Below are 26,423 nucleotides of genomic sequence, written 5' to 3'. Positions count from 1 at the left end.
TGGGAGAAGTGATCCAAGCTGTTCAACATCAGTGGCAAAGGGAACCTGGAATTCTTCCAAGCAGGAAAGAAATATGAGAGACCTAGGGAACTTTCTCTTTGTGTGTGTGTGTGTGTGTGTATGTGTGTGTAAAAGTATTTGCTGATTTATTTGACTGCCAGGTCTTAGTTGTAGCATGTGAGATCTAGTTCCCTGACCAGGGATCAAACCCAGGCTCCCTGCATTGGAAGTGCAGAGTCTTAGTCACTAAACCACAGGGAAGTCCCTCTAATTTCTCTTGAGTTACACATTTGTAGAGTGACTTCTCTGTAAATAATAGAGATTTCTATGGCTCCTCAGGATCTTTTAGGCAACCTGACCAACCATCTTATATTTCCTATTTATTACAAATGCTCTAATGTACTCCAATGAAGTGAAATACTCACATATTCTTTTTAAAAAATATTTATTTTTATTTACTCATTTATGCACCAAGTCTTAGTTTCAGCACACAAGATATTTCAGTTGCTGCATTGTGGGATCTAGTCCCCTAACCAGGGATTGAACCTGCATTGGAAGCACAGAGTCCTAGCCACTGGACCACCAGGGAAGCCCCACTCACATATTCTTACATGACTTGTGTTTTTTCAATGCCATGTCTTTGCTTGCATTATTCCTTCCATGCTTTTTGTACTCTCGTGTGCATCCTTTGTATATTACAGGAAGTCTCAGATATAAGATCCTCTATGATCTTTGCCTGATGTCCTCAGCCAGATGTAACCAGCTTCTTCCTCCGATTTATTGCTTAAAGAACACAAACAGTTCTCTTGGGCCATTTATGACTTTGCACTTTGTGCTATCCTTATGCATGCACAGGTTTTATCCTCTCTGCTAGATTGTAAAGCTCATTTAGTTATGTGCTCCCCCCACAAATATTTTTTGAACGTCTATTAAGTACAAGCTCTATGTGGAGGTACAGAAATGAACCCAACCTGACTCCTCCCTTCATGATGTAATAAAAGAGACAACAAAGAAAAAGAAATGATTGATGTTTAGTTTACCAACAGTGTATCAGGGGTATGTGCAGAATGTTTTGGGGAACACAGAGGAGGTGTGTCAGCTCAGCCTTGGGGGAGAAGGGGGAGAGCAGGAAACGTCCGTGAGCAGGTTCTAGTGGAAGCGAGTTAGCCATGGATGGTGGGGTGGGTTTGGGGGTCAGAGGATGCATTCTGAGTATGGCTTATTTATTTTATAAAATTTTAAAAAGGAACAACATTTTTCTTTAATATTTATTTTTATTTATTTATTTGGCTGTGCCAGGACTTAGTGTCAGCATGCAGGATTTTCTAGTTGTGGCACCTGGAATATTTAGTTGCAGCATGCAAACTATTTAGTTGCAGCATGTGGGATCTAGTTTCCTGACCAGGTATCAAACCTGGAGCCCCCGGAACTGGAAGCAAGGAGTCTTAGCCACTGGACCACCAGGGAAATTCCTGGGTATTGTATATTTAAAGGCTACCAGTTATAGGCCAAGGCCAAGCTTACAACCAGTTCATATTTATGGCCCACACTGCAATGTTCAAACATCTGCGTTAAACCATGGCCATTCGACTATAAAGTATTCACCATTCTGATTTGTGATGAGAAAAAGTAATGTAGTAAGTTGTTAAAAATTTACATTGCACCTGTCTTTGAAATTGTAAAATTATGACCATTCTTAGTTTTTATTGTTGTTAAGTGTTCTTCAGTGAAACAGTGGTGATAACATATCAGTTCAGTTCAGTCGCTCAGTCGTGTCCGACTCTTTGCGACCCCATGAACTGCAGCATGCCAGGCCTCCCTGTCCGTCACCAACTCCCGGAGTTTACCCAAACCCATGTCCATTGAGTCGGTGATGCCATCCAACCATCTCATCCTCTGTTGTCCCCTTCTCCTCCTGCCCTCAATCTTTCCCAGCATCAGGGTCTTTTCAAATGAGTCAGCTCTTTGCATCAGGTGGCCAAAGTATTGGAGCTTCAGCTTCAGCATCAGTCCTTCCAGTGAATATTCAGAACTGATCTCCTTTAGGATGGACTGGTTTGATCTCCTTGCAGTCCAAGGGACTCTTAACAGTCTTCTCCAACACCATAGTTCAAAAGCATCAATTCTTCAGTCATGTCTTAATGTTTTATTTAGAAAACTAAAACACTGGCGATTGTAAATAGTTGATTTACAATGTTGTGCTCGTTTCTGCTATATAGCAAAGTGATTCTGTTATATGTATGTATATATTTTTTATATTCTTTTCCATTATGGCTTATCATAGGGTATTGAATATAGTTCCCCGTGCTATACAGTAGGACCTGTTTATCCATTCTATATATAATAGTTTGCATCCACTAATCCCAAACTCCTAATCCACCTCTCCCCCACCCTTGGCAACCACAAGTCTGTTCTCTATATCTGAAAACACTGGTAAGTTTAAATGCTACTCCAATTTTTAAAATTTTGTTTTACTGATCCATGATGTTCAAGAATCAAGCTCTCAAACATTAGTGGATTAGAATTCCCTGGAGAGCTTTAAAAAATATCTTGAATCCCTTATGTCACGTTAGCCTTAGTGATTCAAAATTTCTGAGGTAGGAGCTCAGGAATTTGTCTTTTTATGAAACTTCTTCGTTGATTTTTTGAAAAGCATCCTGATCTGGGAGCAATTGCTCTAGCTAGATTTACCTCACCTAAAAACGTGTCAAACGGATGAGTGAGCACTGCTCATATAAGGATACATTTAGGGACATAAACCACTTTTTTTCCCCCAAAAATGAAATGCACACAACTTAAGTGTTCATGAAAGATAACTCTTTTAGAAGGAAGTCTGATTCTCAAGAAGAGAGGAGAAATAGAAGGTTATGTTAGGCCTTTTCCTTTTGTTAACAAAGGGTAATGAAGTGAAAACAATGCCCTTCACATGACTTGGTCACTGACATGAGCATATTTAGGGTGAAAAATTATCATTTGAAAATTGCAAGACCAGGTACGCTTCCATGAGTGTCACTTAGTTAAGGGAGAGTAACATTTTGAAGTCAAGAACACTGATGAACAGGGCAATAAAGTTTTATTAATGATCCTTCAGTGACCTGAAAATGCAAATAAGCTTCTTTCAGGACCCAACTAATTTTATTTTATTTATTTATTTATTAAAATAAATTAAAGGGTTTATTTATTTTTTTCATGTGGGATCCCAATTTCCTGACCAGGGATGGAACCCACATCCCCTGCATTGAAAGCATGGAGTCTTAACCACTAGACCATCAGGGAAGTCCCCAGGATCTAACTAATTTTAGATAGAAACCCCCCCAGGTCATTTTTCTACAAATTCTTCTATCCCATGATATTAAAGCTCATCCTTGAATACACAGTCCTGAAAGCATGAACTCTGGGGCCACAACTTTGAACTCAGGGAATTTCACTTGCTTTTCCCTTAGCATTTAGAGTCATAGAAATTTAGGCATCTCTGAGATGAGTCCCTAATTTTGTGGGCAAGGAAACAGGTCTCAGAGGGTCCGTAGAACTCACCCAAGGCTCCAAAGTAGAATTAGGTCTTTCACAGTCACTTGATACTGTTTCCGTGTATATTTTCACAGAAAGCTGTATTTCATGCTTTTCACTATTGTACATTCATTTTTCATTGAATCACACAAATTGGTGAATTAAGACAGCTTCTTAATATTCCCACTTGACAGGAGAGGAAAGATAGTCACATGATGAAGGGTTTGTCCATAGTTACAGGGCTGCACCAGTCGACTCTGGCTGCCAGAACATAATATCACAGACTGGGTAGCTAAACAGCAGGAAGATCTTTCTCACAGTTGTGGAGGCTGTGAAGTTCAAGAGCATGATGCTGGCCAGCCTGGCTTTCTGATGATGAGGGCTCTCTTCCTGGCCTTCTCACTGGTCCTCACACGTGGGGGGTGGGGGCAGGTGGATGAGCATGGAACAAGCTCTCTTTTCTCTTCTTAGAAGGGCCCTAATCCCCTCTTCAGGGCTTCCCCGGCAGCTCAGATGGTAAAGAATCTGTCTGCAATGCAGAAGACCGGGGTTTGATCTCTGGGTGGGGAAGATGCTCTGGAGAAGGGAATGGCAACACACTCCAGTATTCTTGCCTGGAGAATCCCATGGACAAGAATTCTGCCGGGTTACACTCCATGGGGTCACAAAGAGTCAGATAGGACTGAGTAACAAACACTTTGCACTTTTAATCCCCTCTTGAGGGCTGCTCATGAGCTCATCTAACCCTAATTACCTCCCAAAGGCTCCATCTCCAAACACCATCATTTGGGGGGTCAAGGCCTCAGCAGGCATGAATGTTGGAGAGGATACACTTCGGTCCATACCAACAGATGAAGGCTGAACTAGGGCCAGAATCCGGCAGAACGGATTTCCATGATGCTGCACAAACATGAGGCCGCGTGTCCAGGATGAGGGGACCTGCACTGTGACCTACACGTGTCTTGTCAGTGGTAGGAGAGCTTTGGAAAGAACCAGAGGAACAGTGGGCTTTCCTGGTAGCTCAGACGGTAAAGAAACCGCCTGCCAAGGCAGGAGACACAGGGTCCATCCTGGGTTGTGAAGATCCCTTGGGGTTGGAAATGGCTACCCACTCCAGCCTTCTTGCCTGGAGAATCCCATGGACAGAGAAGCCTGGTGGGCTACAGTCCATGGGCGGCAAAGAGGCACAAATGAGGGACTAAACAACAACGAAGGGTAGCAAGTGTCATAGTAGGGAACAGGGCTCTGGGGGTTGGGAAGCAGAGGCGAGCAGACGAAGAGGAAGATGTTTACAACAGGTAACGGGAGCGAGGACAGTGCAGGCACCGAGACGGCTCCGTAATGGAAAGGTGCGGGCTGTCTTTGGGGAATGGGGCAGAGCCTGTTCAAGTCCAGGACCGGGCACGTCTGCAGTGGGGCTGGAAAGTCCGGCGTTCTCCTGGTTGGACACTGTCTCTTCGCTTTTACCGTCTTTCCTGTGGTTAGAGACCCCGCTCTCTATGTATTTGGAAACGAGCAAGGACGCTGCAGAGGCTGGTCCATAAACCTCACGGCTGCAGACAGGAAACAAAGCCGGCGGTGCCCTAGCACCGCGAGGCCGTGCCCGCTGTGAACCGAGTAGTATGGTGTCTCCCAGCTGGAGTGGAAGCGCAGCGGGGCACGCAGGCAGAGAGAAGCAGGTCTCTTGCTAGCGATCGTCAACCGAACAAGAAAGAAAAACGATCTTTCCCTGAAACACAGGAGGAAGGCCTGGACCTGGGCTCTGAGGTCAACCTGGTCCTCGCACCGCTGGTCTCCGGTGGGAGGGAGCTATCCCGGGTTCTAGTGGCCGCCGGCAAGGAGGAGGAAGGCTGAGGCCTAAGGACCAGCGGTCGAGAGCTTGCAAACAGCGGCTCTGGGCGAGCGGCGGGCAGGGACCGGGCGCGCCCTGCGGGGGTTGGGGCGGAGGAACGCAGCCTCTTGCAGCCAGCCCTTCCTCTGTCCGGGAGGACGGCCTTCTGCAAACCTGCCTGGACTCGGAACAATTCATCCTGTTTTTCCTTAAAAAAAAAAAAAAAAATCCTGTTTTTCATAAAATCATTGTCGGAACCCCGAAGAGGGCGGTACCCGAAGGAATCTGGAAAATAGCCCGCAGGGGCGGGCAGCGGGGCGTGTCTGGTGTCGGGCGGCTGCAGAACAGAAGGGCGCAGTGCGGGCAGATAACCAGGAGGGTGCTGGCGGCCCAAGCGCACCCCGCCCGGGCCCCCCCAACCCCGCGCACACCCCCGCGTCCCGGAGCAGCCGGGGCCCGGCGGGGCGGGGCGTCAGCAGCTGGGGGCGGGACCGGGCGGGGTGCGCGGCTGGAGCGGAGGGAGGGGCGGGCTCTTCCGCCCCCTGATTGGGTCTGGGCTGAACGAGGGGCTGTGTCTTGCGGAGGTTCTGCGGGTCGGCATTGGGCGCCGAAGATGGAGGGTGTGGTTTTGTGAAGTCAGTTCCGGTCGGTGTAAAACCCTAGGGGCGGCGGCGGACAAGCTTCAGATGCTTCTGGGTCGCGGTGGGGACGCTCCTGGGTCCGTCTGTGTGAGCTTGAGAGCCGAGCGCTAGAGCGACCCGGCGAGGGATGGCGGCCACCGGGACCGCGGCCACCGCGGCCACCGCGGCCACGGGCAAACTCCTGGTCGTGCTGCTGCTCGGGCTCACAGCTCCCGCCGCGGCGCTGGCCGGCTACATTGAGGTGGGGACCGGGCGAGCGCCCGAGCCCTTTATCCTGCGCCCGCGGGGGAGCGCGGCCTGCGGGCGGGCGGGCCGCGGGGTCCGGGCCGGGAGGGGGTCGCGGCGCGCGGGGCGGTGGGGGTGGTCCGGCGCTGCGGCGGGTCTGGAGCGCCTCCCCCGCCCGCCCCGGCTTGGCGCAGTGCTTGGCGCTGGAGGTCGGGTTGTCTCCGCCGCCGCAGAGGCCAAATGAAAGGCATCGGGGTTGCGGGGGGCAGCGGGCCGCCTCGGCCTCCCCAGCCCCCATCCCGCCTGCGGCGCCGCCACATCCTCTGCGGACCCTGCGAAGCCCAGACGCCCACTCCGCCGTCCCCCGGGACCGCGCGAGCCTCTGCCGTGCGCCCTGCAGCCCGGGACCCGGTGCGGCTGGGCTCGCTCCGGGGGCGGCCGTGCTGACCCGGCCCCCGTGCGGCACCCGGGCTTCCCACCCGGGAGCGGCGGATGCGGCCTTTGTTGGCGAGTGGGCCGGGCCGCTGAGATGCGGGCGCCGGGATAGCGCCTCCGGGGCGGCACGGGAGCGACTCCGCTCCCCGCAGCGGGTGCGCCCTCTGCTTCCTGTGCGCCTCCCGCTCCGGATCCCGGCTCTGGCGTCGGGCCTTCGGGAGGGATTGTTAAATACAATCCGGTTGCCTGAATCTGATGAACCAGGGGAAACCCTTGTCTGCTGTCGGCGTTGTTCCCTTTTGTGGTGGGTTTCAGCGAGCAGGGACAGTACCCGTGAATACGTTGTAAAAACTCTGGTTGAATCGTACTTTTTTGGCGTAAGTAGTTTCCCCGCACCTGGCGACCTCGCGGACACACGCGTCTGTGCCGGGCGGTGATCCGGTGCTTGCGTGCCGGGAAGGTTCGCTGGGGTCAGGGGGTCCTACCTTGTGGCCTGGACCTGGCCGCTTGTAGAAACCGTTCTGTCCACGAGGGAGACGTGGGGCTTTATTTTTACTTGCCATCTCGAAATAGTGCTTGAACTGTCGGACTGGAATGTGTGTTTCTGGTGTAGTTTATTTCTCCTCTTCGCTCTTTTGCAAATTACAATGGCTTTCTGCGGAGTTGGCTAATTTCAGAGAGAAGTGAGACTGGATTTGATTACACAGGCATTGACTGAAGAGTTTCTAATAAAAACCCACAGTTAGAACGTGTTCTTCTGCAGAAAGTGGAAATATTTCCACGGTTAGAAACAGTCGACTCTAGAACAAACCTCCAGTGGAACAGCTTAAAACGTCCTATTCATCCTGCTTAAAGCTTTGATTCTTCAGGGGCGGGGGGCGGGGTGGTGGTGGAGGAAGTTTCAAGTAGAAATAGTTAATGCTTATGTAAGCATACTTTTAGATTAGGATTCTTTTCGTTTCCACGCAGTGGTTAGAGTTTTGTCTGTGATCTACGATACGGTGTCGCAGGGAAGCACTCTAGATGAGTGCGGTGGGAGGGAAAGGAAAAAGCTTTTGTTTGGAACATAGAATTTAACTCTTAGGGCAGGATGTCACAAACCATTGTTCACATTCTTTTACCTCACTTCCCAGAGGTATGAGTAACTTCAGGCACTAGTGAATTCACAATCAAGGGTTCATCGGTTTTCAAGAATATCTTCCTTTCAGGTCTAAACACGCACTTGTATGCCTGCAGAGAAAGAGCAGTGAACAATACCAGAATTAGCTGTTGTGGATTAAGTTTGATTATTATCCACATCATTGTTCAATCGGAAAGTGCGACTGGACAGAAAGTAGGAATTAGACATTTCCCTAAAATGGTGTTTGCATGCGGTTTTAGGAATCTTCTCATCTTTGGAGCTGTATTTTTGCCCACCCTTCCTAAATTATCTTTCAAATGTTTTTTTTCTTTTGTCCAAGAGGCAGAATTTCCTTCATACATATATAATTTGATTTTGTTTACTAACTTCCAGGCAAAGGACTGCCTGAGCCTTGGTTTAGATGAGAATGGCCTAAATCAGGATTCTCTTTGAGACGGTCCTTACTGAGATTAGCCAAAGGGATTCTAGCCAAATCCCTGATCAGATTGCTTGGCACAGAGTTATTGATTGGCAAATCTTGAGTGTTGCTTGGTGTTGACTGAATTAATCTCATACACCTGTTTAAAAGGAAAGAAAAAGAATCTCTGTATTCAGGGTCACTTCCTCTGTTAAATCCGAGACAAGTTCATTTGAGGGCCTGCTCCCTTATGGTATTCGTGCTGAAATCCTGCACTCTGTACAGTGGACACTGAGGCTTCTGAGAGCCAGAATTCTAGTTTGTTCCACCACATTTTAAAATGAGTGGGCCCTTTGGTAGCCAATATTCAGGAAACTCATAGTATGACATCTGAGGCAGAATATCAAGCAGCTTTGTGCTGGTATTTAAGTGATGGTAGAGGCAATGTCTGATTATGACCTGGACAAATACCAATGCCTCTGATAGAAGCATCAGCTTTTACTTTATTATAACTGTGTTAAAATCCTTTGATAAATGTGATGTGCTAAGTTTTGGCAAATCCTCCTTTGATGGGGTTTGTCTTCATCATCTAAAGCGGGGCTGTCCCGCAAGGTAGCCACTTGCAGTGGTGGCTATAATGATTGAGGAATGAATTTTCCATTTTGCTTAATTTTAGCTAATTTACATTTAAAAACAATACTCAGTTCAGTGATTGGAAACAACTTTTTATATGAGTCTACTTTTTAAACTACATTTTATGAATGTAAATGCAAGTCAGATATTTCCTGTGAAATTTAGCATGTGAATTGAGATTATCTGTAGGCGCCAAATGCACTTCACATTTTGAAGACTTGCTATGAACAACCTTGTAAAATAACTGATTTGTAATTGTCGTATTGATTGCATTGGATGATATTTTACACAATGCCTAAGTAAATTATATTAAAATTAGTCTCACCTGTTTCAAATATAACATATATGACTCATATTTCTCCTGGGTGGTGCTAATTTAATTTATTTTTTAAAGTTGGTGCTGTGTGAGTGTTTTTATTAGCACAGTTTTTAAATGTGTTCTTTTTTCCTCACAATAAAGCCTTGCTTAAAGTTGGTCCAGTATGATCTTAACAGCTTTGAGTATTTTTTTCTGTTAGCTTTTTTCAATTACAATTTCTATTTAGAAATAATTTCAGGCTTACAAAAAATTGCAAAAATTGTGGGAACAACTCTTATACCCTCTACCCAGATTCATCAGTTTAACATTTCCCCCTATTCAGCATTTGTTTTGTCATTCATTGTGTAATTATGTATCTTTTGCAAATAAGCAAAGGGAGCAAATTGCATACATCTTGCCCCTCTACCCCTGAAAACTTCCAAATGTATTTGCTAAGAACCTGAGAACCAAGGACTGTGTCCTGCATAACCTTTTTGGTTATGAGCTTAAAGAAATTTAACTTTGATACAATACTTGGATCAGATCTACTCTCTATAATCCTTTTTGCCAGCAGAATCAATAATGTCCTTCATAGAATTTGAAAACTTTTTTTTTTTTAAGTTAAAGAGCTTTAGAATTCTTGGTAGTAGTACATGAAGGGTTAATTTTTTTCCAAATATAAAATAATATCTTAAGCTTACCTGATACTGTTTTGACTCTGGAAAATAAAAACTTGAAAACCTTTCAGGATTCCTCAATTACATTACTCTTACTAAATTATTGGGCTTTTGCATTTTCTGTTTAAAATTACAAGAAAAACTACTTAGGGAGTGCATATTCATTGTAGAAATTTTAAATGCATTTGAAGACTAAGAAATGAAAAATAACCTGAGATCCTTTTGTTGTCCGTGGAAATTTCTCTGTGAATGTGTTGGTGGTGTCTAGCCTCCTGTGGCTACCAGGTACATACATTTTTATCAAAGTGACAGACAGATTGCTTATTAAAGCTGATACCTAACAATTAGTATTTTGAATTGTCCTAAAATGAACTACTGAAAGAAAATAGTTTTCTGTGTGATTAAAAAGGGATAAATTTTTGAACAGTGATTGTAGAGTCTGTGGAGGGAGGCCATTTGAGAGTTGGAAATCGCCCATAATCCAATTCTCATGAGTTGTTTTTTTAGTGAGGTAAACTAGATTACCTTGACTCTTAATTAAATTTAGTATAGTGCACCTTGATTTATGGTCTAAGATGGAAAGTGAACGAAATAGAAATGAGTTCCAGTTCTCTGTATCAAGTACAGCTAATAACTGCTTTTTGCCGAGAGACATTTTCTTACATAAGCATCATGGAAGCTTTTCTTCATGGAAGCTTTTGCAACGTAACAAATCTGTTTTTAAAATACGACTCTTCATTTGTTATCCATCCCACTAATGTTTGTTGACCACTGTTACCAGGTTCTGTGTTAGAGGCTAAACAGTGCAGTAATAAAACCAGATATGCCTCATGCCTTTTCCCCTGCAAAGCGCACTTGCCTGTGACTTTCAGGCCCCACCCCCAGAGATTCTCCTTGAGGACATCTGGGAATCTCATTGTCACGGGCTCCCCAGAGGGTTCTCATGTGCAGGTGGAGAAAAACAAACTGCAGCAAACAAAAAGGCTACAGAACTCCTGTGGGTACAGCATCTTACATAAGTCCCCAAAAGTCTGGTAAAGTAGGTCTTCTCATCCACACCTGAAACAAGGAGTCAGGAGAGGCCAGCAAGGCCAGGGTGAGAACTGGTCTGCCCTATTAAGTTGTTGCCCCTTCTGTATCAGGGTGTTTCATGGCATTTCTATTTGGGTTGCAGATTTCTTTTTTTTTTTCACTCTTGTTTACCTATTTTCTCTACCATCAGGAAATCTGATATGAATATTTTCTTTAAAAGGAACTAATTTCATAGATACTGTATCATGAATCCACGTATTGCCAAACTGCTAACAGTGGTTTTCTTTGAAGGTTGTAATTAAAGCAGACCTTGCCGTTTTACATTTTCCATGGATTAAAAAAAAACTAATGCTCTTCTGTATAATGTGCAAGTTCTCTCTTTTTTTACAATAGTAAGCTTGTTTTGTCTTTCTATTCTGATACAAGAATTTAAGGAAAGAAACTCTTGACCACCTGTGGTCTTGATAAGACCACCATCTTATCAAAATCAGTGTATGGGATACTTTGGAAGGGAAAAGGTTATTGGCACCAGATTTCCAATCACTGGCCTTGTTGGTAAACAAACTATTAGGAAGAGGCTAACACAGTAACCCTTACGACTAGAATAAGATTGTGGTCCAGAAAAAAGTCAGTCATCATTTGGAGTGGGCACCTGTGGTGTGGGTTAATTGAACAGCCTGGCACTTCTTGGGGTTGCAGAAGGGTGTTGCAGTTTCAGAGCACAGGCTCTGTTGTGGTAACATCCAGGGGGTCATGGGGTTTTTCTCAGAGCTCATCAACTGGGCTGAATGATATCAGGTGCTTCCAGCCGAAGCAGACATGGGTGATTCGTGGTGGTGGAGCTGTGATAGGCTTAGACTGCACTCTGGGTTCTGATGGGAAAAAGGGCTGTGCATGTTGGGTAGATAACAGCCCAACATCTGCTACATATGGCTGGTCTGGCTGGAAAGGAAAAGAGTGCATTTGTTCTTACCTAAACCCACTCTAGTGTTCTTGTCTGGAGAATCTCAGGGACGGGGGAGCCTGGTGGGCTGCCGTCTGTGAGGTCACACAGAGTCGGACAGGACTGAAGTGACTTAGCAACAGTAGCAGCAAGTTACCTGTGAGTTAAAAGTTTGCTGGTGGAATTGAGACAACGAAGGTTCTCCCATGGTTTATTTGGATGTTGCCATCCAGAACAGAATGGCTGAATGGAGAAGTACCTGAAAATTTATAAGGGAGATATTTAGCCTAGAGAAGAAGAAAACATGGATTTTAATGTGGGTGATGAAGAGCATAAACATTTTCAGATTTTTATATATTGTCTCTGGAAGGCTAAGTATGACTTAACCTAGGCTCACGCAGAACTTCTACATGGAGAAAGAAATGAGCCAGTAAGTGTAAAGAGTGTAGTACCTTTTATTCCCTTTCATTAGGAATATTACCGGCATAGCATGGTAAGTATGTAAAAGGTACTCTTATCCACTTATCCACCACCCAGTTTTGTTAAATTTTAGCACTTCCCGTCTTTGCTTTAACTTTTTTTTTTTTTAAAGAACTAAAACACTATGGATAGAGAAGTAAAGCATTATAATAGGCCTTCTTTGAACCCCCATCCCATTAATCTTCCTTTCTGGAAGTAACTCTTATCTTGAGTTTGGAATTCAGCATTCCCATTCATGTTCCTGTGCTGAGAGAGAACCCTTTCATCTCTTTGGATCCCAGGCTTTCAGAGATCAGTGCAGAGTGCAAATTGTTGGAGTGTTTTAGAGAATTTTAGAAGGTAAGAATGCTAGGGTGTTTGAAATGGAAGTAAGGACAGACTGGTGCCTGTGAAAGGTGCTATGGCCCCATCACAGCCCTGCACACCCACATGGAAAGCCTGGAGTCTTTCTGAGCTTTTTACAACTTAAATACACAAAGAGAAAAGAAAGTATAACTCAGTGTATTTTCATAAAACAGATGCTTGTGTAACCACTGCCAAGGTCCAGAAATAGAGCATTCCCATTCCCATTGCCCCTAGTAACTGTTAGCCTGACCTTTATGGTGATTATGTCTTGCTTTTCTTCTTTATAGTTTTATTATCCAGGCATTCATCCCTAAACACTGTAATTTAACCTTTCTTGCTTTCTAGTCTTTAAGTAAATGGAATCCCTCAGTATGTTTTCTTGAGTTTCTGGCTTCTTTGATTGGACGTGTTTTTGAGGATCATTTGGATTACTGATTGTAGCTGTGGTTCGCGTGTTTCCACAGCTGTGTAGTACTCCTGTCTATGAGGAAACCACAATTTGTTTTGCTGCTGATGGACATTTGGAATGTCTCCAGTTTGAGGTTATTGAGATAACACTGCCCCTTCTGCTACTTGCCTTTTTACCCTCTTCTTCATGATGTCTTTAGAGGTTCTTCATTTTAATGTCTAATTTATCAGTTTTACTTTTTTAAAAATTATGATAGGTACTTCTTGTGTCACGTGTGAGAAGTTTGCCCTCTGAGGACATAGTTATTCTCCTGTGTTGCCTACCAAGGGCTTTCTGTTTGCCTGTCACATTTGGAGCCACAGTTTCCCTGAAACTCATTGTTGTGTAGATATGAAGTATTGGTCTTTTTACTTACTTATTGTTTTTCACATAGTTACCCAGCCTGTACCATTTAATGTCAAGGTCTCCTTTCCCTCCTGTTCTCCCCTACCACCTCTGTTAATTTATATCTCTGTATGTGTGAGTCTGTTTCTGGGCTGTCCTAATCCACTGTCTGTCCGTGTACCAAGTCCACACTGTCTCAATGACTGTGCTTAGTAATAAGGTTTTAGACCTACTGGAGCAAGCCCTTCTACTTGGATTGTCTTCAGTAGTGTCTTGACTGCTCTTTGACCCTTTTCTTTACATATACATTGGCTACATTTAACCAAAAACAGCATTTGTTGGAATTTAGATTCAGGTTTCACTGAGTCTATAGTTCAATTAGGAAAAATAGACATTTTTCTAATATTGAGTCTTCCAACCCAGAAACATGACAGATGCCTTTGTTTAGGTCCTCTCTAATCAACCTCAGTGTTTTAAAGCTTTTTGCATAGAAATCTTATATATAGAATGCTAGATTTATTTATAGATATCTGCTTTTTTTTGAGTGCTATTATAAATGGCATCTTAAAATTTTGGCTATCATTTTGTTGTGGTTGTAGAAATAAAGTTGATATTTTCATTGCCTCTTTCCTATTTTCTGTATGTTTATTTTCTATTTTATTACTTTCTGTCCATTATTATTCTTTTCCTACTTTTCACAGGTTTAATTTTTTTTCCCCCTAGCACTTTGAGATGACTGCTTTATTTTTTTCAGTTTTTTCTTTTCTTCTAATTTATTTAAAGCTATATATTTTCCTCTGAACAGGGCTTTAGCTGCAATTCATAACTTTTTTTTAGCTTTCTATTTAATATTTTTAACAAAGGAGATACGTGTGTGTGTGTTGCTCAGTCATGTCTGACTCTTTGCAACCCTGTATACTGTAGTCTGCCAGGTTCCTCTGTCCATGGAATTCTCCAGGCAAGAGTACTGGAGTGGGTTGCCGTTCCCTTCTCCAGGGAATCTTCCCGGCCCAGGGATTGAACCCTCGTCTCCGGCATCGCAGGCAGACTCTCTCCTCCATTGCAGGCGGACACTTTGCCATCAGAGCCACCAAGGAAGCCCATTGTGTATAACGTCGTGTAAGTTTAAGCTGTACAGTATTCTGATTTGATACATTTATATATTGCAGTATGTTTACCACTGTATCACTGCTGCTGCTACCATCTCTATCATCCATAAGTAAAAATTCTTTTTGGTAGTTAGAGCAATTATGATCTAGTCTTTTAGCAACTTTGCTGTTTACAAAGCAGTATTATGGACTATAATCACTGTGCTGAGAGTTAGGCCTCTAGTCTTTAACTGTTGTTTACAAATTTGTACCCTTAAACAAGATACAAGTTTGGATATATAATATTTTCATTATCATTCAAGTAAAACAATAGATTTTTCCATTGTGACTTAATTTTTTTTTTTTTTTACAGGTAATTTAGAAGTACGTTTCTTAATTTCCAGAGATGTGGAGAAGGTTATCTGGCTGTCTTTTAGGCTGTTCATTTCTAAGTTAACTGCTTTGTGGTCAGAGTATTAGTCTGTATGATTTCAATTTTTTGAAACTTGTTGAGAATTGCTTCATGGTCCAGTTTATGATAAAATTTTTGTTGTGTGCATAGAGAAAATGTTTATTCTGTAGTTGTTACTGACAGTGTTTTATATGTCTTCTGATCATACTGTTTTCATTGTTGTTTAGATCTTTATCCCTAATTATTTTTTAAATCTTTTTTCTTTTACTGAGAAAGGTATGTTAGAAATCTCCCACTGTGGACTTCCGTGGCAGTCCAGGGGTTAAGACTGCGCTTCCAGTGCAGAGGGCTTGGACGTGATCTCTGGTTAGAGATCCCACGCGCTGTGTGGATTGGCCAAAAAAAAAAATACCTGCCATGGCGATTTTGGAAAAGTGTTTCTCCTTGTCATTCTGTTTGCTTTGGCTAGTTTGAGGCTGTCATTATTAGGAGTATACAGTTTTAAAATTGCTATCTCTTCCTAAGGAATTGACCTCTCATAGCTATATTCTCCCGTGTTATCTCCAGTAAAGTTTTTGCCTTTATCAGTACTTTGTCTGTTATTTCCATATTTTTTTGTTTTAGATGTGTTTGTGGTTGTTTCTTCTTTTGCAGACTTAGGAAACAGTGTTTTTCTTTTACATTTAACATGATTGCTGAGGTATTTGGGTTTTCATCTACTGTCTTATTTAGTGCTTTTTGTTTTGTTCTGCTAATTGTTTTTTTTTTTTTTAAACTGAAGTATAAGTGGTATACAACTTTATATTAGTTTCAGGTGCACAACATAGTGATTTAATATTTGTGTGTACACAGGAGCCTATGGTCCATGGGGTCGCACAGAGTTGGACACGAGTGAGCAACTGAACATGCACGCTCACGTTTTGTGAGACGAGAACCACACTAAGTCTACTTAACATCCACCACCTCATGGTGACTTGTCGTGTGTGTGTGTGTGTGTGTGTGTGTGTGTGTGTGTGAGACAAGAACGTTTAAGATTTACTGTCTTAGCGACTCTCAGATGTGCAGTACAGTGTGGGTAGTTAGAGTCACTGTGCTGTATGTTGCTTCCCCAGACTGACTTCTGTTATAACTAGTACCTTACACCTTATAGAAACCTGTACCTTTGAACTGCTTTCACACATTTTGCTCACCCTCCACCCCTCAACCTTCACCCCACACATCTGACAAGTGATCTTTTCTCTATATTTATGAAATCAGTGTTTTTATAGAGTCCACAAATGAGACTATGCAGTGTTTATCTTTCTCTGTCTGACTTACTTCACTTTATATAATGCTCTCGAGGTCCATCCATGTTGTTGCAAATGGTAGGATATCCTTTTTGTGGCCAAATAGCTTTCCACTGTGTGTGTGTCCTTTATACTTTCACCTGCCGGTGGACATTCAGGTTGCTATGTCTGTCCCCTTACTCAATTCCTTTGAAAGTGGTTCTTATTTTACTTCTTTCTCGTATTGCTTCGGAACATATTTTCATCATCTTTTGTTCTCCCTTTAGTGGTTGCTTTAGACATTTGAATATCTTTCACTTATCAGTGTTTTATACTAATTGGTACTTTTACCGTCTTCCAGGAATAGAAGATTAGAACACTTTAACCTCCCCTCAACATTTTTGCCATTGTTGTTATATATGTTAATTTCATGTAAACCCCAGAAGATCTCATACTGTGTTTTACACAGTTAAATGAACTTAGCATCAGTGGTTATCAACTCTGGAGGCACACTGGTATCATCTGGGGAAATGTTTACAAAGCACAGATTGCCTACACTCCAATTCAGACAAATTACATCAAGGTCTCTTGAGAGAGGGTGTGAGCCATTAGTATTTCTTAAAAACTCTTCCCAGTGATTAAAATTTACAGTGAGATTGAGAGCCCCTGATTTGGATTTATATATTCTCTTTGTTATTCTTCATGCATTTTTGTATCTCTAAGCTTCTTTTTCAGGTAATTTTTTGCCTTCCAAGACACACTTTAGAATTTTCTTAAGGTTGGCTAGTGACATATATTCTTTCACCAAATATCTGTTTTAGTGTCTTCCTTGCAAGACAGGTTCATTGGGGATAGAATTTCTTTCATCATTTTGAAGATCTTACACATTATTCTGTTCCTTGATATTTGATATCTATCCTGATGTTGAATATTATCAATAGCTTACTGGAATTAACTGTCAGATTGGTGTTCCTTTGAAGGTAATGTATCCCTTGTCCCTGACTACTTATTAGACCTTCTCTTTGAATCTGATTTTCAGCAATATTACTGTGTACCTAGGTGTGGATTTTTTAAAAATGTATAGCCCACTTGTATCATTGGAGAATTGGTTCCAGGACTACCCTTCCCCCCGTACCAAAATCTGTGATGCTCACGTCTGTTATATAAAATGGTGTAGTACTTGCATGTAACCTGTGAATATTCTCCTATGCAGTAACCTCTAGATTACTTATAATACCAAATGCAGTGTACATGCTATGTAGATAGTTGTAAATATTGTTGTTGTTGTTCAGTCACTCACCCACGTCCTACTTTTTGTGACCCCATGGACTACAGCATGCCAGGCTTCCCTGTCCTTCACTATCTCCTGGAGCTTGCTCAAACTCATGTCCATCGAGTCGGTGATGCCATCCAACCATCTCATCTTCTGTTGTCCCCTTCTCCTCCTGCCTTCAATCTTTCCCTGCATCAGGGTCTTTTCCAATGAGTTGGCTCTTCACAAGCGGTGGCCAAAATATTGGAGCTTCAGCTTCAGCATCAGTCCTTCCAGTGAATATTCAGAACTGATTTCCTTTAGGATTGACTGGTTTGATCTGCTTGTTGCCCAAGGGACTCTCCAAGAGTCTTCTCCAACACCACAGTTCAAAAGCATCAATTCTTCCGCGCTCAGCTTTCTTTATAGTCCAACTCTTATATTCATACACGACTAGCTTTGACTTTATGGACTTTGTTGACTAAGCAATGTCTCTGCTTTTTAATATGCTTCCCTGATACCTCAGTTGGTAAAGAATCCACCTGCAATGCAGGAGACCCTGTTTGGATTCCTGGGACGGGGAAGATCCACTGGAGAAATACCCACTCCAGTATTCTGGCCTGGAGAATTCCATGGTGGGGTTGCAAAGAGTCTAACGTGACTGAGTGACTTTCACTTTTAATATGCTGTTTTGGTTTGTCACAGCTTTTCTTCCAAGGAGCAAGGGTCTTTTAATTTCATGACTGCAGTCACCGTCTGCAGTGATTTTGGAGTCCAAGAAAATAAAATCAATCATTGTTTCCATTGTTTCCCCATCTATTTGCCATGAAGTGTTAGAACCGGATGCCATGATCTTCGTTTTTGAATGCTGTGTAGATAGTGTAAATACAATGTAAAAGCTATGTAGATAGTTGTGAATATAGTATAAATACTATGTAGATAGTTGTAAATACAGTGTAAATGCTATGTAGTTATTGGCCTACGGAAATTTTTTTCCCTGAGTATCTTCAATCCATGGATACAGAATCTGAAGTTATGAGAGGCTAACTATCTTCCTCGTAGAGCTCTTTGAATCTGTGGTTTGTTCTTTTATCAGTTTTAGAAAATTCTCAACCACCATCTAAGTATTTAAGTCTTTAAATACTGCTTCTGCCTACTTCTGTCCTTTCCCTCGGGACTCCAAAAACAGACCTCTTAGACACTGTTGCCCTAGCCTGTGTGTTTTTTCATGCCTCATCTGATAGCTTTTCTTTTGACCCATCTTTCTGTTTACTAAAGATTTCTTCAGCTGTCTGAAGAAATCTACCATGAAGTCCCATCCATTGAATTAAATTTAATTATTGTAGTTTTCAGTTTTATAATTCAAGATTGGTTGTTTGACTTTTTTTCAATTGTTTCCTGATCACAGCTGAAATTCTTAATTTGTATCTTTGAAAATGAAAAGTATACTTAAAGTCTGTGTCCGGTAAGTCTTGTGTCTGGGGTCCCTGTGTGTCTTTTCTGTTTTCTCTTTCTGCTGGTTATTCATTCATGTTCCTTTATCTCGTTTGTCAGATTATTTTTGATAATGTGCCATATATTTTATTGATACAAATGCTTATAGATGAGTTTGAGGCTGGGGCTGTTATACTCCAGTGAGTGATTTGCTTCTACCTGGGGTGTGATGAACTGGCAATCTAGGATCTCACTTTTGTTTACGAATTGAGAGAAACAGAAGCTGAGCTGCAGTCTCTGTGAAGTCCTGTCAGTTTCTGGATTACTCTTCTAGATTCAGCGTGTGTTGGGGTCTCAGTCCAAACTGCTAACGTGTTTCCCCTATGCCTCCTGCCCTGGACTCCAGCCCTTTCTATTTGATCCTTCAGGCTGTTAAAGGACTGCTTAGCTGCATCTTTCAGGATTTTTCATCATCCCCAGAGGAACGAAGCCCTCTGTGCTTTATTCATCGCCTTGGGCTTTCATCCTCCCCTGGTTACTGACTTGGGAAATCTTTACTGTCTTTTTAGGTTCCTACTGCCTTTAACTAAATGCTTTTTAAAAAATATGTGCTTTTCTTGCTGTCCTTATCAGGAGGATTTGTCTGAATTTTGTAGTTGACCATAACTGGAAATTAATTCCCTTGAAATTAGATATCTGCTGGGAGTTTATAGAGAGAACTTATGTTACTTTAAGTAGTTAGGGGAAAAGAGTAGACAGTAAGAGTAGGGTGGCAGATTCTGGTGGCGGTTGAAGTAGTCAGAATAGTGATAGTTGTATTTATGGTGCAATTACTATGTATAGTTTTACACATACTCATTGAAACCTTTGAACTACCTTCTGAGACAGGTACTATGGTTATTCCTGTTTTATAGATACAGGAACTAAAGCATACACGGATAAAGTGACTTGATCTTGGTTATAATCCGTAAGTGATGAACTGGCTCTCAAGTTTGTGCTTAGTGGTAGAAAGGTAGCCTGGGCAGAGGCCCGGGTAAGGGGTATCTTAGGTCAGCATGGGACCACCACGGGTTTGTGGAGGTTACCTAACAACAGTCCTGTTCAGGTAGAAATTTGCAGCAGGTGATTCTTAGTAATCAGAAAGTAAAGAAAGCTGTTTTGAGGTTATTTCTCCATCTTTCTCTACCACCGAATCACTATCAGATCATAGAATTTAGGCTTTCAGTCATTGTGCATTATGACTTGAGTATGTATCATCTCAGGAACCTATTTGCTACGTCTTAATATCTTTCATTAAAAATGACTGAGATTATAAATTGATTCTTTACAAGTGATTGCTGTAGTGACTCAGTGTGTATCCTGTGTTAAAGAAAAAATACATGGTCATTGTGAAAAATCTAGAAAATATAGGTAAAGCTAAAACAAAAACAGAAATAAATTAACTGTAATTTGCCAGATAAAAAACTTTAAAATTTTCCCAGTCTGTGTTTTATTGAAAGAATGGATTCCCTCTTACTATGTTTATAGTCTGTTTTCCTTCCTTTTGACATATTGAATAACTTTCCAACCCATTAAATATTTTACAGCATTGCTTTAAATTGAATCATCTTTCATGGTTTGGGGCATTTGAACTCCGTCCAAAAAAAGAAAATGTGCACTCTCCACTACTTTTAGTTGCCTTCTATATTCTGAATTTGGGCTGTTCAAGTTGATGCACAAATATTCTGAGTTACTGCATGAGAATACTGCCTACCAGCCAGTGGTTGGATATTTGCAGCACTATTGGAACTATAATTTGAGTGTTTTCCTGCATTTTTGCCCTTATTTTATTGATGCACAGCATACGGTTTGATGGAGTTGGTGCTTATTTGGTGCTTTCTAGGCTGAGAGTCTTTGAATTGAGGTGAACATGCAGGGTGCTCAATTATGTAGAAAGAGCTAAGAAATGCTAGAATTAAGTTTTCAAGAATAACTTTTTTCCTAAAACAATAGAAGTAATTGAGATTTGTATAAATCATTAGCTTTCTAGTGGCAGAATCCCCCCAAATCACATGTATGTCTTTGAACTTGGCCTGTTTTTTTAGGGTTATATGTAAAAACAAGAGTCTTCTCTATAATTTTTTTATAATTTACATTTCTAATTTTTCACTAATGTAAACAGTATGCAATAAATAACTTAAAAAATCCTTTTAGCTGTATCTCAAATTGACACTTAAAAGAACTATTGTATGTAACTTGCTCAAAAATTGAAAACTTTCCCTGGTAACTGGTTCATTTGAAGTTCCTCATGGTCCTTGTTGTTGGCAGACATTTATTAAAATGCTGTATGCAGGGCACTTTGCAGAACGTATAACACACAACTGAGGGCAACATACAGTTCCTGTGATGATAAATGAAAGAAGCCTTTTAGGTGGTTAAAAAAATGATACCACTTCTCCAGTCTTCTAAAAATAGATTATTTTAATCTAGCTTATCTTTTTTAAAGAAACTATTTGTAGGGTTTACTTCCAGGTATTTTTACATTGTCCTCCAGTAAGTTCCTGCTTTCAGTTCTTTTGGGTATTGCTAGATCATACAGTAATTTCTATGTTTTTTAACTTCTTGAGAAGCGCTGCTCCATTTTACATTCCCACCATCAGTGACAAGGGTTCCAGTTTCTCTACATCTTGGCCGACACTTGTTGCCTTTTTTTTTTTTTTTTTTTTAATATTAAGCCATCTTAATGTGGTATCTTACTGTGGTTTTAATTTGCATTTCCCTAATGATTAGTGATGTTGAAAGCCTTTTCTTGTTGGCCGTTTGCATCTTCTTTGGAAAAATTTCTATTCAACTCTTTTACTTATTTTTGAATTGGGTTTTTGTGATGATGGTTGTTGAGTTGTAGGAGCTCGCAATATTTTCTGGCTATCAATCCCTTACCAGATCTGTGATTTTAAAACAAAGGTTTTTTTTTTTTTGAAGTGTGGTTTAGCTATTTTTTCTTGTATTGACTGTACTTTTGTTATCATACGTAATCGAAATCATTGCCAAATCAATGTTGTGAAAGTTTTTCCTTATATTTTCTTCAAAGAGTTTTATCTTTTTAGCCCTTATGTTTAGATCTTTTATCCATTTTGAGTTAATTTTTATATATGACTTAAGAATCTAGCTTCATTCTTTAGCAGGTGACTATCCAGTTTTCCCAGCAGTGTTTGTTGAAAAGACTTTCTCTGTTGAATGGTCTTGGCACCCTTGTAAAAAGTCATTTGACTATATATTCAAGAGTTTATTTCTGAGCTCTCTATTCTGTACATCTGTTGTTTTATGCCAGTACCACATAGTTTTATTTACTGTTGCTTTGTTGTGAAGTCAGGAAGTGAGAGTCTTTTTCAAGATTGTGCGGTTCCATATGAATTTTAGAAGTTTTTTTTCCTCTGCAGAATATGCTCTTGAGATGTTTATGGGGATTGCATTGAATTAATAGATTGAGTAGTATTGTCATCTTAATAATATTAAGACTTCCAATCCTTGGGTGCCAAAGGTCTTCAAAGTAGATTATTACCATCAAATTTATTTTACTCGACAGAAAATAATTAATTTTAGTTTATACTATGACTTCTGGATGTTAGCTGTTTGATGAATTGTATGCTTTACAGATTAACTGTGGCCCCTCTTATGAAGCCTCCCGGTACATTCCCTCCCATAGAGACTGAACACTTGACACTTGAAGACAAAATAGGACCTACTCAAACTCCAAGTTTTGTTTGGCTTTCACTGTCTTGGGCATCGTTGTATTTTATGTTCAAATTAAACATCACCATTTCCAAATACTGTGGACTTTTGTCTTAAACATTCCTTTCCAGTGTTTGAAGAAATTGGAAATCTGGCAACAGCAGGCCCCGTTTATTTGTAAGAGCCTCTGGTCTCCCCATCGGAGGCTGGGTGTGGGTTATCATTTGTCTTACACCCCCATCTACTCTCTGTCATTCAGAGGTACAGAGTTTTCAACCCTTGTTGAAAAATGGAGAAAGTTGGCTTGAAACTACCTCTTGCAATAACCAAGTATTACTCATTTTCAGGTGAATTGCAAGTCACATTTCATAGCAGAATCTTCCCTGATTGGCTGGCAAACCAGCCAATTTGCCACTGCCCTTTCCTATGTCCCTTTGAAGAGGACTTCCACTTAATGCTCTATGAATGTTTTTCTTTTCAGCAGCTCTTTTTTCCCTCTCTCTCCCACAGCAGCTCTTTAAGAAAAATGATTATTTGAGGCTTGATTAGATTCTTGGGACTACATTAATAAAATATTCTACTGGGCTAGTATTTTGAAAGATTAATCTTGTGAATTGATGCAAGTCATTGAGACTGAGTGTTGTTAGTGTTGTTTTTAAACAGTGGAAATAGTAGTCAGGACAGATTAAAATTGGATTGAAATGTTTTAAGTATTGATTTTAAAGGATTAAATGCAAAGCACGGACTCAGAGCTGATAAACTCCCAGCCAGGCTGAGCCATTACATGTGGTTTTGTGTGTGTGTGTGTGTGTGTGTGTGTGTGTGTGTTGGTGAAGAGGCAAACTTGTCACTGGCTGGTGGGGGTTCAGGCAAATTGTAAGCCCAGTGCCAGTTCCTGCTGGACAAATGGATCCTCACTGAAACATCCCCGCAGAGATCTGATATCAGGCGAGCAGCTTCTGTGTTTGTCTCCGAAAAGCTCTAGACTCGGAGACTCTAAGTTGGTTCGTGGTAGCGGTGTTTGTTGCAGTAAATTAAGATAATGTTATAGCTGTACCACTTCTAGCATCCTTTTTCCTTGGTAATTTGTGAAGATAGATTTCTTTTGGATATCACATCACTGTTTGGAACATTTTAGAGTTTTATGGGACAAAATGTTTGGAAGAAATACAGGACTTCGATTACATCATTTTGTACCAACGTAGGTAAAGTTCATTGTTGGCCAAGTAAAATATTACCATGTTAAATATTACTGAGAATAAGGTGTGGCTTTGTGATGTTATGTGGGTTACTATTAGTCTTACGTATGTTTGGAAATATTTGAAACCAGTTTTTTTCCTAAAGCCAAAGAATTCACTTTAACCTAACAGGAACACTTGTTTTCATCCTAGTATCAGGCATTAGAAATGCGTTTTGAAAATTCTCCATTGAACTACTTAGTAGCTGTTCCCAAGGAAGGTGAAGGAAAATCATTCTAGTAGCCAACTTGGATTGCCCACATTGGACTTGGGTACTAAGTTGCCAAGGGGCTTCCCAGGTGGTGCTAGTAGTGAAAGAACCACCAGCCAATGCAGGAAACATAAAAGATACAGGTTCATTCCCTCGGTCAGGAAGATCCCCTGGAGGAGGGCATGGCAACCTACTCCAGTATTCTTGCCTAGAGAATCCCATGGACATAGGAGTGTGGCAGGCTACGGTTCTTGGGGTTGCAAAGAGTCAGACACTTGTTGGGTCACTCACGCACTAAGTTACCAAATAGCTGCTGGCCTGCCAGTTTTTGAAGGTTTCAAGGTGAACTAGTTCTGATGACTGTAAGACTATTTAGAAGAAAAAAATAAGGGACTTTTTTAGACAGTGTGTGTTCTGTACATATTTTCATATCTGTTGAAAATTACTTCAGTTCTTAAATACTTTATTTTCCCCCAGTGCTTGAATACTTCAGAGACCTTTTCTTTAGTTAAGGACACTATGTTGGAAGAAATAATTTTCTTCCTTCATTGCTTGAGTTGCTGTCATTTGGAGGCTGGTCTAACTGTTACCAAGGACATGTAGACTCTTTACTTTTAGTAGAGTTAGTCTTTTTTAAAGTGGTTTGGTTGTTGATGCACCCAAGCTATATCAATTCTCATTGGGTGAATTTTTAAGAATTGTTGAATTTGTATGTGTGTAAATACACGTGTATATAGGCATATAGATACATATAGATATGGTTGTGGCTTTTAAAGATATATTAAAATAAAAAAGACTATTTCAGTTCAGTCATTCAGTCGTGTCCAACTCTTTGTGACCCCATGAACTGCAGCACTCCAGGCCTCCCTGTCTATCACCAACTCCCAGAGTCTACCCAAACCCATGTCCATTGAGTCGGTGATGCCATCCAACCATCTCATCCTCTGTCGTCGTCTTCTCCTCCTGCCCTGAGTCTTTCCCAGCATCAGGGTCTTTTCAAATGAGTCAGCTCTTCGCATCAGGTGGCCAAAGTATTGGAGTTTCAGCTTCAAGATTAGTCCTTCCAATGAACACCCAGGACTGACCTCCTTTAGGATGGACTGGTTGGATCTCCTTGCAGTCCAAGGGACTGTCAAGAGTCTTCTCCAACACCACAGTTCAAAAGCATCAATTCTTCAGCACTCAGCTTTCTTTATAGTCCACCTCTCACATCCATACATGACTACTGGACAAACCATACCCTTGACTAGACGGATCTTTGTTGACAAAGTAATGTCTTTGCTTTTTAATATGCTGTCTAGGCTGGTCATAGTTTTCCTTCCAAGGAGTAAGGCATCTTTTAATTTCATGGCTGCAATCACCATCTGCAGTGATTTTGGAGCCCCCAAAAATAAAGTCAGCCACAGTTTCCACTGTTTCCCCATCTATTTGCCATGAAGTGATGGGACCAGATGCCATGATCTTAGTTTTCTGAATGTTGAGCTTTAAGCCAACTTTTTCACTCTCCTCTTTCACTTTCATCAAGAGGCTCTTTAGTTCTTCTTTACTTTCTGCCATAAGGGTGGTGTCATCTGCATATCTGAGGTTATTGATATTTCTCCCAACAATCTTAATTCCAGCTTGTGCTTCCTCCAGCCCAAACATTTCTCATAATGTACTCTGCATATAAGTTAAATAAGTGGGTATACAGCCTTGATGTACTCCTTTCCAGATTTGGAACAGTCTGTTGTTCCATGTCCAGTTCTAACTGTTGCTTCCTGACTATCGGTACTTTTTAATTGTTTGGGAATGCATAAAATGATTTATCAAGGTGGTTGTCTTTTTTTTCATTCAAAATATAGTTGCAGTTTGCTGATAGTTGTCATGCTCTCATCTGCCTTTTATTGAATTAATTTTGTGGAGTGTCTGAATTTAAGTTAAAAAGGCATGTTATTATACAGAGTAATTGATTAAGCTTGATTGGACAGTGTCTGTAAATCATCAGCGGATGGAGCTTTTAGTACAAGGAAAGGATGGTTTAATTGCTCCAGGAAAAAATGATTAGATGGATGTTTAAGAAAGTTAATGCTCAGGGGAAGGTTATAAACACTGGTCTGGAGACATCACAGAGGTTTCTAGAAAAGTTACTGGAGATTGGGAGTAAAAAATTGCTGAACACATCTTGGGGAAGATGCCTGCATCCCTCCTGGACGTGACTGAGGCATTCACATGCAGTGACCCAGCAGTGAGAACCATCCAGGCATGTAGACTGGAAGAGGTATTACGGTTGTCAGAGCAACAGAGGATGCTCACGCCTGCCCCAGAGACATTTTCAAGGGAAAGAGATGCCATATTCTCTGTTCTTCACTAGGTTTAAATATTTTAAGAAGCCTCGGACACTCCATCCCATAAAAGATAAAGAACTCCAAAAGAACTCTTACGATCAAGATACTTA

The 26,423-nt window shown here is 41.4% G+C and overlaps 1 protein-coding gene across 4 annotated transcripts in view; it reads left to right on the top strand.

Moving 5' to 3' along the window:
• Window positions 1-6,001: 6,001 nt before the first annotated feature.
• Window positions 6,002-26,423, top strand: part of APLP2 (amyloid beta precursor like protein 2) — a 61,156-nt gene continuing 40,734 nt past the window's right edge. The window contains exon 1 of one of the 4 annotated variants that reach the window (XM_043873050.1): window positions 6,002-6,220. In XM_043873050.1, the coding sequence (XP_043728985.1) occupies window positions 6,107-6,220 (114 nt within the window). In that variant the 5' untranslated portion in view covers window positions 6,002-6,106. The remainder of the gene's footprint in view (window positions 6,221-26,423) is intronic. The other 3 variants (XM_043873060.1, XM_043873069.1, XM_043873078.1) reach the window with 3 other exon arrangements.

This window comes from Cervus elaphus, chromosome 2 (assembly GCF_910594005.1).
Source record: "Cervus elaphus chromosome 2, mCerEla1.1, whole genome shotgun sequence".
In the NCBI taxonomy this organism is placed as follows: domain Eukaryota; kingdom Metazoa; phylum Chordata; class Mammalia; order Artiodactyla; family Cervidae; genus Cervus; species Cervus elaphus.
This window is presented reverse-complemented; position numbering and strand designations above follow the sequence as displayed.